The sequence below is a fragment of the Phocoena phocoena genome, chromosome 1 (assembly GCF_963924675.1).
Source record: "Phocoena phocoena chromosome 1, mPhoPho1.1, whole genome shotgun sequence".
NCBI classification, from domain to species: domain Eukaryota; kingdom Metazoa; phylum Chordata; class Mammalia; order Artiodactyla; family Phocoenidae; genus Phocoena; species Phocoena phocoena.
Genome location: NC_089219.1, coordinates 44114180 through 44126875, shown reverse-complemented (window position 1 = coordinate 44126875; position 12696 = coordinate 44114180). Strand labels below are relative to the sequence as shown.

At 40.9% G+C, this 12696-nt stretch overlaps 1 protein-coding gene across 1 annotated transcript in view; it reads right to left on the bottom strand.

Moving 5' to 3' along the window:
• The window catches only part of ZYG11A (zyg-11 family member A, cell cycle regulator), a 57530-nt gene extending 52260 nt beyond the window's left edge, over positions 1 to 5270 (bottom strand). Inside the window, exon 1 of the mRNA XM_065879696.1 lies at positions 5181 to 5270. Within this exon, the coding sequence (XP_065735768.1) occupies positions 5181 to 5270 (90 nt within the window). The remainder of the gene's footprint in view (positions 1 to 5180) is intronic.
• Positions 5271 to 12696: the final 7426 nt, after the last annotated feature.

Below are 12696 nucleotides of genomic sequence, written 5' to 3'. Positions count from 1 at the left end.
GCTTTCTTTTTTAAAAAGTCAAAAAATATTGACTTTAGATACAAAATATAAACCCACTGATCCCAGAAGCAAAAATGGACCCATAGTGAAATAAACGAAAGATACCACAACATAATAAATGTCTAGAAACCAACAATAAAGAGGAAAACCTTAAGACTGGGGGAGGGGGGAACCAGAGGTAATGTGGACACAGTTTAAAAAAAAAAAAAGAAGTATGACCACTAAATTTTCATCAGAAGCAATACTAGCCAGAAGACAATGAAATAACATTTTCAGGGATTTCCCTGGTGGGCCAGCGGTTAAGAGTCCACGCTCCCAATGCAGGGGGCCCAGGTTTGATCCGTGGTCAGGGAACTAGATCCCATGTGCCACAACTAAGAGTTCGAATGCCACAACTAAAGATGTCGCATGCCACAACTAAGAACAAGTGCAGCCAAATAAATAAATAAATATTTAAAAAAAAAGAAAAACTAAGTGCAATGAAAATATCTTTCAGAAATAAAAGTAAAATAGACATTTCCAGACTTTTTTCTTATTTCCTAATTCCTTTAAGAAATAACTGATTGATCAAAGAAAAAGTAAAAACAATATATTGTGCAATTTCTAACATGCAGAAGTAAAATGTATTATTTCAAAAGTACAAAGTACAGGAAAGAGGTGAGAAAATGAAAGAATACTGTTCTAAGGTGAAGCAATATATTTAAAAGTAGACTGTGGTAAGTCAAACATGTATATTTTAAAACCTGGAACTGTGACTCTCAAACTTAGGACCCTTTTATACTCTTAAAAATTGTATTACATCTTTCAACATTTTCTGCATTAAAACTAAGAAATCTTTAAAATATATATTAATTCATTTAGAAATAATAAAAGTTAAAATAAAAATCAAATGTTGACACAAAGAACATTTTTTTTTTTTTTTTTGGCCACACCGTGTGGCTTGCAGGATCTTAGTTCCCAGACCAGGGATTGAACCCTGGCCTCGGCAGTGAAAGCACCAAGTCCTAACCACTGGACCTCCAGGGAATTCCCAAGAAAGAACATTTTTTTAAAACAGCTATATTTTCAAAAAGAATTTTTAAAAGTTTAGTGACAACGGCAGCACTGTTTTACATTTTTGCAAATTTCATTAATGTGTGGCTTAATGAAAGAGAATGCAGTCTTAGAGACCCCAGAGGTCTTGAGTCCACATTTAAAAAACTGCTATCTTTGAGTGGCCATTAAAGAGAGTTGGGGTGGGGCAGGGAAAGGAGAGGAACAGAACTAGTAAGTCAACAGAAGAGATAAAATGAAACTTTAAAAATACTCAACTGAGGGAATTCCCTGGCAGTCCAGTGGTTAGGACTCCGTGCTTTCACTTCTGAGGGTGCAAATTCAATCCCTGGTAGCAGAACTAAGGTTCCACAAGCTGCGCAGCATGGCCAAAAAAAATATATGTATATACTCAGTTGAAAAGAAGCCAGGCAAAGGAGAAACACAACAACAAACACATAGGACAAATAGAACACAAACAGCAACTTAAACACAACAATTTTGATAATTATATTTACTCTAATTTAAAAGGCACAGATTGTCAAACGGGATTTAAAAAGCAAGCCTGCTGTTTACAAGAGATGGGCTTTAAACAACACAGCATTGTTTAAAAAACACTAATCATACGGACACTGGAGTGACTATGTTAATGTCAGAAAAAGAAGTCTTCAGGAAAAGAATATTATCAGAAATCAAGATGGACATTTCATAATGATAAAAGGATGAATTCATCAAGAAGACATAATTCCTAATGTATATGCACTTACTAACAGCTTCAAAATTCATAAAGTAAAAACTGTAAGAATAAACAGAAAAATTGACGACTACAGCTGGAAATTAACACTTGTCTTCAGCAACTGATAAAAACAAATAGATGGAAAATGAATAAGAATATAGATTAACATTGGGAAATCCCTGGCAGTGCAGTGCTTAGGACTCTGCGCTTCCACTGCAGGGGGCACAGGTTGGATCCCTGGTAGGGGAACTAAGATCCTGCATGCCACACTGTGTGGCCAAAAAAAAAAAAAAAATGAATATAGATTAACATTCTCAATCAACTTGACCTGACATTCATAGAATACTATACCCAACCACAGAACACATACTCCTTTTCAGTGCACATGAACGTGCACCAAGATAGATCATATCTGAGCCATAAAACAAATCTCAATAAATATAAATGGACTGAAATCATAGAACATGTTTTCTGACAACAATGTATCTGCATTAAACAAAAAGATATGTGGAATATCCCCAACTATTTGGGAATTAGGCAGTACACTTCTAAATATCCCACGGGTCAAAGAATGACTCTTAACAGTACTTATAAAATATTTTTAACAATATATCAAAATTTATAAGCATTTCCCCCAAGAAGTAGATATAGTTTAAAACCTTCCCTCAGGGGGAGGGATAAATTGGGAGTTTAGGATTGACATAACACACTACCATATTTAAAACAGATAACCACCAAGGACCTACTGTACAGCACAGGAAACTCTGCTCAATATATTCTGTAGTAACCTAAAGAGGAAAAGAATTTGAAAAAGAATAGATATATGTATAACTGAATCACTTTGCTGTACACCTGAAACTAACACAACATTGTAAATCAACTATAGCCCAATATAAACTAAAAATTAAAAAAAAAAATCCCCCAAAGAAATTAAAGTCTCAATGGTTTCACTGGTGAATTCTGTTAAACATCTAAGGAATAAATAATACCAACATCCCACAAACTCAAAAAACTGAATAGGGAACACTTCCCAACTCATATTTTAAGGCCAACATTATCTAAATACTAAAACCAGATAATTTTTTTTTTTTTTTGTCCTTGCCGCGTGGCTTGTGGGATCTTAGTTCCTCGACTAGGGATCAAACCCCGGGCCCACAGCTGTGAAAACGCAGAGTCCTAACCACTGGACCACCAGGGAACTCCCAGATAAAATATTTCTAAAGAGCAATCTGCCTCATAAACATGGACATAAACAATATTTCAAAAATATTAGCAATAGAATTCTTCGATATATAAAAATAATACATCATGACCAGGTGGTGTTTATTCCTAGAATGTAAAGTTAAATTCACAATCAAAATCCACCACATTAACACAATAAAGAACAAAAACATCTTATTAAATGCTGAAAAAGCACTTAACAAAATTCAACACACATTCATGATTTAAAAAAACAAAAACAGGGCTTCCCTAGTGGCGCACTGGTTGAGAGTCTGCCTGCTGATGCAGGGGACACGGGTTCGTGCTCCGGTCCGGGAAGATCCCACATGCCGCGGAGCGGCTAGGCCCGTGAGCCATGGCCGCTGAGCCTGCGCGTCTGGAGCCTGTGCTCCGCAACGGGAGAGGCCACAACAGTGAGAGGCCCGCGTACCACACACACAGAAAAAAACTCAGCAAACTAGGAATAGAAGAAAAATTCCTTAATTTGACAAAAGGCATCTAACGGAAAAACCTACAGCCAGTATCATACTTGGAGGTGAAAGATCTAGAACAATACAAAGATGTCTATTCTCACCACTTCTACATTCTACAAAAGGTCCTAGAAAATGCATTTTAAAAAAAAGAAAATAAAAAGCACAGACTGAAAGAGAATAAGCTGCCTTTATTTGCAGATGACAGATTGTAAAGAAAATCTTAAGAAATCTTAAAAAAACTGGAGAAAATAGGTGGCTTTAGCGAAGTTGTAGGATACAAGATCAATATACCCCCCAAATTATAAACTGTTAAAAAGTATTTACAGTACTATCAAAAACAGGGATAAATTTAACAAAATATGTAAAAGACCTTTACACCAAAAACTACAAAACACTGCTAAACAAAATTAAAAACAGCATAGAGAAATATATCTAAAGGAAAAGTAATCATGCATTGTACAACTTTTAAAATTAATTAAAAATGAAATCTTAACCAAAAACACGAGTGTACATAGTACAGTATGGAACCAGACAGAAAATGCATTAGTCTGATCACTTTTCTAAAGAAAACCTTGTTTTTCAATTCCAGTCAGCGCCAACAAAAAAATGTGCTTGACACGCTGTGCTAGTACATACATTAAAAACGCAGCTTTTCCATTAGCTACAAAGAAATTTACAAATTATTTAGGCAGCTTTTAAAAGTGAGTCCAAAAGGGTCTACAGGAATACAGGCTAGATCTTTGAAGGACACAAAAGCCAACACGGCGTCAGCGTGTAAAGTACAACCTCAATCAGGATATTTCCTCCCCCCACCATACTAATTGTGGGTTGAGCGTTCATTAGATTTTGAGTCCTAAGAGCGGTAACCCTTGGGATGTTGTAGAACATGGAGTCTGACATCAGAACAACTGATGTCAGTCTCCAGATCATTAGAAAGTCAAGGAAGGGTTCTCAATTTCCCTATACACCAGTAAAATGCCTACAAAAAAATCCGAGATTACTCTAGAAATGCAATACCTGACACACAGTAGGCACCAAATACAAACTCTTTTGGTTTGCATTTTACTCAGTTTAGTCTAACAGGCATTCCGACGGAAAAGAGAGGGAAACAAACACGTGGAATTTAAGGAATTTCAGTCTTCCGGGTTCCAGCGCCCCCCCGCCGGGCTCAGAAGGTCTTTCCTGTTAACGATCCCGGGACCGACAGGTCATAGCCTCGGGGAAGCAACAGATCCCCAACACACGTGGGGGAACGGTCGAGGTTTGAGGCGTTTGGGTGCATCATGACAAAAAGCGCCACCGTCTACTACGGGCCAAGCCTAAAGCCATGCCCAGCACTTACGTCTACATTTACACCACCCTGCAAAATAGCTGCCGCCCTCGCAGGCTCAGGTGAGCATCAGAGACCTGAGCAGGGGACTCGCCCAAGGTCACGCGGGAGGCGGGACTCATCCCGCCGCCCCTCCTCTCAGCTGCGCAGGGTCTGCTCGCTCGGCTCCAAGGCTGGGACGCCCTGGGAGGAAAACTCCTCTCCGGCATGCACTTCCCATAAAAGATAGAAGCCTGGCAGGGGGCTCAGCCTCTTCAGACTTTACCCCCGCGTCGGTCAAACGAGCCAACAAGTGCCTCAACACAGTCCCCGACGACTCGCCGTGCTCGCCAGGGGCCTGGCGTCCCGCCTAGGCTCGCGTTCCCCCCTCCCCCTCCCCGGTGCTCACCTGCGCCACGCCGCAGCCCAGGTCGTCCTTCTGAGCGTCCGGAGGGACGATAGTCCGGGGCGAGAGGCCTGGGTGCAAGAAGTGAACCATGGTGAGCCCCGCCGGAGAGGCGTCGAGGAGAGAGCGGCCGTCGAGGGGGCCCGGAACCCGCGAGAGGTGGTCTCGACCGGCACCGGAAAGCAGCTGAACAGCGCCCGCTCGGCGGGCAGGCACTCTGCGCCCTTGCGGAAGGTTTGGGCTTTTGAAAAGCACTAGTCCGCCGCAGACCCCGCCCCCAGGACGGCCTTCCCCACCCACACCGGGCCGACCACCCCTCCACGCCTTGAGGGCCCAACCAACCTTCTTCCGCCTTTTTGACGCCCCAGAGACCAACTTTAGGCCTTCCGAACCACTCGCCCAACTCCTACGCATCCCTCTGAGACCGTCCCCCTCCAACCGACACCATAGGGCTAGGTACCACATTCTTGTCGCCGGTCAAAGGCATGGCCACTGACCAACTCTGTGGAGTTGGGAAATAGAATGTGGTGGGCCCTCCGTGTCCCCAGGGACATTGGTTTCAGGATCCACCATATGCAAATCCTCTGAAACTGAAGTACCTTATATAAAATGGTGTAACATTTGCATATAACCTAGGCACCTTGTCCCCTATAGTTCAAATCACCTCTAGAGTGCTTATACTAATACAATGTAAATGCTGTGTAAATACCTGCTGGTACTGGCAAATTCAACTTTTGCTTTTTGAAATTTTATGGAATTTTTTTTCTGAACATCTTCCATAGTGGTTGAATCCAGGGATGGAGAGCCTGTGGATAAGGAGGGCTGATTGTATACATTTTTAAAAAATTACTTATGGCTGTGTTGGGTCCTCGTTGTTGGGCACAGGCTTTCTCTAGTTGCGGCGAGCGGGGGCTACTCATTGCGGTGGCTTCTCGTTGCGGAGCACGGGCTCTAGGGCGTGCAGGCTTCAGTAGTTGTGGCACACGGGCTCAGTAGTTGTGGCTCACAGGCTCTAGAGCACAGTCTCAGTAGTTTTGGCGCACAGGCTTAGTTGCTCCGCAGCACGAGGTATCCTCCCAGTCCAGGGATCGAACCTGTGTCCCCTGCATTGGCAGCGCAGGCGGATTCTTAACCACTGCACCACCAGGGAAGCCCCTACATTTTGAAATCTATTTTTTAAAGTCCTTTCTCCTACACATCTGGCAACAGCACCTCTCTTATATCAGACCTCTGTTTCACCTTCTACTGACATTGGATGAATCAAATATCAAAACCACTTCTGATCTAGTCAGTACACAAACTGAACTGCTCAGCTTTCTTGTGACCTAAAAAGTATGGAGAAGACCCTTCTAACCTGCTCCAAGAAAGAAACCCTGAGAGAGAGTAGTGAATTAGTACTCTTTAGCTAATTTAAGAGAAAATATGTCTTGGAAAAGAATAGTTATTAAGAGTAGGAGGCTTGGATTTGAATCCTGCTTTGGAATGCCTGCTCAGCCACCTACTAACTTGTGAACCTTGGACAAGGTTTTTAATTTCTCTGAAGCTCAACTTCTCCATCAGTAAAATGGGATGAGAATGCCTTATCTCACAGGGTTAATATAAGGATTAAATAAGATAATGTATGTAGGGAGTTCCCTGGTGGTCTAGTGGTTAGATTCCACGCTTTCATTGCCATGGTCCAGGTTCAATCCCTGGTAGGGGAACTGAAATCCCTCAGCTGCATGACAAAAAAAAAAAATAGAAAAAAAAAAGATTATGTAAAACACATGAAAATGAGTAATGGAACAAGTCCTTGATAAGTGGATTCAAATGTTAAAGTTATTTTTCAAGTTCAAATAACTGCAAAATGCTTTCCTTTCACATTTATTCTTTTATTTAATCCTCATACAAATAGAAATCCCAGGCCTTAGGTATCTCCATTTTACCCATAGAGGAACCGAACTACCTGAGGGATTGAACAGACAAGTTAAATTTTACCTACCTGATGAGTGGAAAACCTGGGAGTCAAAATTGAGTTTTCTAAATCCAGATCCAATCAATATTCTTTTTTTAATTTAATTTTTATTTTAGATTGGACTATAGTTGATTTACAATGTTGTGTTAGTTTCAGGTATACTTTTTTAAATTTAATTTTTATTTTATATTAGAGTACATTAAATGGACTATTTCCTAACTTCTATCAACTCTCCAACACCTCTTCCCCCAACCATACTGTCAGTTTCCTCTTTCACTGAAAAAAGAAAAGAATCAGAAAGAACATTCCAAGCTCCCCCCATCACATCTACCCACCTACCAGTATAGGCTCTCTGTCTTTGCATTCCCTCCTATTACTATGAACTATTTATACCCTTATCTAAGGCCAACTCTGGACTTGTGCAATAGATCTCATCTTCCCTTGCTTAGTCAAAGACATCATCCAGCAACATCCTTTCTCCTGAATTATCATTTTTCCCCCTCCTTCTTGGATCATTCCCACCAGCTGATATTTTTCCCATAATTAAAAAAAAACAAAAAAACACTTCTTTTGACCTAATTTCCCTATTCAGGTATTGCCCTCACATCTCTTCCATCCTTTAGAGCAAAACTTATCCAAAATGTGGTCTGCACTTCCTGTCTCCAATTTTTCTCTTACCATTTTCTTTCACATCTGCCACTCTACTAACCGTTCTTGTCAACTTCAAAGTTGCTAAATTCAGTTGTCACTCCTCTCTCATCTTATTTGTTCAGCAGCATTTGACCCAAGTGATCATTTCTTCTTCCCTGAAATACTTCCTTCATTTGGCTTCCAGGATGCATCTTCTCTGCCGCCTCCCCCTCCTTGCCTTCTTCCTTCTTCTTTCTTTCTCTTCTCCTCCTACCTCATTGTCTGCTCCTTCTCATCCTCTTGATTTCTCATCACCCAGAGTTCTAAATCTTTGTGTACCCCCAAGACTCAGTACTTACATACCTCTTCTCTATCCATTCTCTCTTACTTGTGGTAATTTCATCTAGTTTCATAACTAAAAGAAATCTATATGCTGATATATCCCTATTTTATGTGTCTATCCTGTACCTTGCTTTTGAACTTCAGGCTGATACATCCAGCTGTCTATTCAACATATTCATCTGGTTATCAAAATAGCCTTAATGTGTCCAAAAGTAAACTCCTGTTGTGCTCCCCCTGACCTGCTTTTCCTGCCAGTCTTTCCTTTTTCAGTATATGGCAACTCTTTCCTTTCAGTTGCTCATGACAAAAACATTTGAAATAATTTTTAACTCCTCTTTTACTCTTATATCCCATATCCTATCTCTTAGGAAATCCTATTGACTGTGTCTTCAAAATATATCCAGAGACTCTCTATGTCTTATCTCTTCTACTGCTACCCTCGTCCAAGCCCCTGTCATAACCCACTTGAATTCTTACGATATCCTCCTATCTGGTTTCCCAGCTTCCAGCCTTGTTTCATTAAAATCTATTCTCGACATAGCAGCTAGAGTGATCACTTTCAACAATCATGTCACCCTTCTACTCAAAAGCTATCTCCAATAGCTTCCCATCTCAGGCAGAATTTAAAAATTCGTAAGGATGGTGCTCTATGAGGTTCTACATAATCTGTTCTTTCCACACCCTTCTCTCACCTCATCTTCTGCCATTCTCTCCTTTGTTTATTCTACTCCAGCACTATTGGACTCCTTGTTACCCTCATGGATGTCTCTCTTACTTCCTTCAAGTTTTTGCTCAAATGTTGCCAAGTTTTTGCTCAGGACTTACATTAAACAGCAATCCTCACCGCCATCACCACACCCTCCCCATACTTCTTGTTCCTTTTGTTCTGCTTTTATATTTAACGTTGTCATGCTGTATATTTATTTTGTTTCGTTTATCTTCTGCTCCCTCCCACTAGGAAAAAAATATAAGCCACGTGAGGGCAAGGACTTTGTTATCCCCAGGCCTAAAACAGTGCCTAACTTATAGAAGGTGGTCAATAATATTTGTTGAAAAAAATACATGAAATGGCTACCTAGAAAAAGTGAATTGTAGTTGTAAAAGGAAGTTTGTCTCCAAAGGTTGCAGCTATTCAGAGAAGGGCAAACTTTTGTGACAAATTTTGCCTCCACCTCTTCTTCCCCTAATCTCCTCTATGCCCATCTGCTACTTATTCTCCAGTTTTCCACTTCAATTTAACAGTTTCTGAGGATTTAGTTCATGCTCCTAATTGACACATTACCAGACTCATCCCTTCCAGTCTCTTACCCACCTAAAATGAGTATTCTACCTAAAACACAAATCTGATCACGTTTCTCCCCAGTTTAAAACATTTCCATGGATCCCCATTTTCCTCAGAATAAAATCCAAACATCTTAGGATGGTTTTAGATGGTCCTTCATGATCTGGCTCCTGGTTACATCTCTAGTTTAAACCCTCAGTATTCTCATTATAACATTATGTACTGGAACTTGCCTGGTGGTCCAGTGGGTAAGACTCCACACTCCCAATGCAGGGGGCCTGGGTTTGATCCCTGGTTGGGGAACTAGATCCTGCATGCATGCCCAACTAAGAAGTCCACATGCCGCAACTAAAGATTCCGCGTGCCACAACTAAGACCAGGCGCAGCCAAAATAAATAAATAAATATTTTTAAAAATTAGCTACTGGGCTTCCCTGGTAGAGCAGTGGTTGAGAATCCGCCTGCCATTGCAGGAGACACGGGTTCAATCCCTGGTCCGGGAAGATCTCACATGCCATGAAGCAACTAAGCCCATGCGCCGCAACTACTGAACCTGCGCTCTAGAGCCCGCAAGCCACAACTACTGAAGCCCACGCACCTAGAGCCTGTGCTCTGCACCAAAGAGAAGCCACCACAATGAGAAGCCCACACACCACAACGAACAGTAGCCCCCACTCGCTGCAACTAAAGAAAGCCCGCACACAGCAACAAAGACCCAATGCAGCCAAAAATAAATTAAAAAAAAAATTAGGTACTGAAATTATTTCAGTTCTAGAAATGTACCTTTGCACATTCATTGTTGTCCATGCCACCTCCCCCTACTAAGTAATTCCTATTAATCCTTCTGATCTCACTGAGATGTCACTTCCTCTAGAGAGCCTTCACTGACATGCCCCACCCTTTTCCTGAAAACTCTGAATAGGTAGGGGAAGGATAGTGCAGAAACACAGAAATTGGGAAGTTTCAAGAAATTAAACTTCTGAAATAAAATTAGAAAACCAGAGTCAAGATTTCTTTAAATCATGGTTGGATATCTTTAAGGACTTGGTAAAATTTCTTTAGCTTTGTTGGCATGAAGTATAGGGGAAAGATCATGAGCTCTGATGTCCGAAAAGCCTGAATTCAGATTCCATCTCCACCTTACCTATGAGCCTCAGCTTCCTCTTCTGGAAAGTGAGCTAAATAAAGAATAATACCAAACTTGCAGAATTTCAAAAACTAAGAGATTGTCTAACACCCCATGTGTTATTTTTGTGTTCTCAAGTAGACAGGATGATTTCTAAGGGTCATTTGAAGCTCTGTGACTTCGAGCAAGTCTTTGTCTCTTTCTGGGCATCAGAAACACAAAGACTAGCTACTAAGTCTTTGTCTTATCTATGTCTGTAGATTCGGTTTATTTCTCCTACTGTAGTGATCAGCAGTAAAACCTGTATTATCATAGAAAATGCCTGCTTAGGAAACAAAGAAACTGGAACCACAGAGGAGTACAAATCATCAATGGCCCTAAAGAAAAGGTTGCCTCTATTTAGGGAGGGGCAGCCTAGAGTTCAGAGAGCGCCCTCTTGACTAGTCTCCTTCTTTACTAACTTAATTAGTAAAAGGTAACACACTGAAGTAGTGAATTTGAAGAAAGAGAAACCACTCCTGGGGAACCAAATTAACTAAGGAAATGGTTCCCTAAGGCTGATCCAAAGACTCTTGTTGTCTTTATCACAGGTGGGCATCAAAATGAGTAAAATAAGGACAAGTGATACATATAAAACTACATGCATCCATTTAAAGTACTGTCCTTTATTCTGACATTATGTCTTCCTATTTATTGGTTTTAACGATTTTTTTTTTTTTTTTTTTTTAATGAACTTACTGTGAACCCTGTTGCGAGGAGAAACTCCTCTACCAACTTAGGTCCGATTGTTGGAAGTGTAAGGAGACCTGTAAATTAACTGAGAACAGATAAACCAGAGAAAAATTTATGACACACAGTGGAATATCCTGCCTAGAAAGTAACTCCTCGTACAGCTATGGGGAAAGGTTTACATACTGGCTTAGTAAGACAGAGGAGTTGGTTTAGGGCTTCAAAGGATGGAAAGTTATGTGTGTTGTTTGTACAATTATTTGGAAATGTCCTGATGCCCAAGGTCAGTGCCTCTCTGATTGGAGACCTCCCTAGAAATGGGGTTTGTGGCAGCTGACTCTCCTAAAGCTCTATACTAGTTAGATAAGCCATGTTCAGATGTTTTCACATTGAAGTAATCTCTATCTATATCAGTTTCATGGGTTGTTGGTCTCGTTAGCCCCATTATTTGGGGGAGGAAATTCTCTCCCCAAATTTGTAAAATCTTATGTTTTATTGTAGGAGCCACTACAATAATGACACTGAGGGCCAGTGAGGTTGAAAATCATAAACTTGGAAAGCTGTCAATATTCTCCATTCTCTGAGACAGGCCAAAAGTGTGCATGGGAACGGCCTTAATGGTTAAATTGGATTTGGGATTGTCCTTAATGGTAAAATTGGTTTTTCCCCTTTATAGCACAGTGATTAAGAGCATAGATTTCAGAGTCTGACAGACCTAAGTCTCATGTGTGACAATGAAACCTAGTAACCTGTGACCTTGACAAAGTTATTTAATACCTCACAATCTCCTTATCCATAAAATGTAAAGATTACCTTCTTTTTTTTTGCGGTACGCGGGCCTCTCCCGTTGCGGAGCACAGGCTCCGGACGCGCAGGCCCAGTGGCCATGGCTCACGGGCCCAGCCGCTCCGTGGAATGTGGGATCTTCCCAGACCGGGGCACGAACCCATGTCCCCTGCATCGGCAGGCAGACTCTCAACCACTGCGCCACCAGGGAAGCCCATGATTACCTTCTTTACAAGGCTGTTGCAAGGCTTAGTTGAAAAAATATACACAATAAAGAATGCTTAGCATAGTGCTTGCCTCGATGTATTTTCTGACTGCATTGGAATGTACTGACTAACTAATGCTATTTGAAATTGTAGACCCCTTACAATAGAATTTCGCGCATAGTAGTAATTGATTGACCCCAAATCCTAAACTAGAGTTGATCTGTTCTCATAGGTCTTGAAAAGAGAAGACTCTAAATCCATTGCTAGTACCCACAAACAATAATGTGGTTTATTTCATGAACCAGTTTCAGAAGGCTTTTGATTATACATTTGTCTTTTTATTCAAAGACCTCACTACTGAGATTGTACAAAGCAGCAAAGATTCTTCAGAGTGGGGACGCTGGTGTTAAAGCAGTATCTAGGTTTAATCTACAAATTCCTCTACTTACTATCTGTGTGATGTGA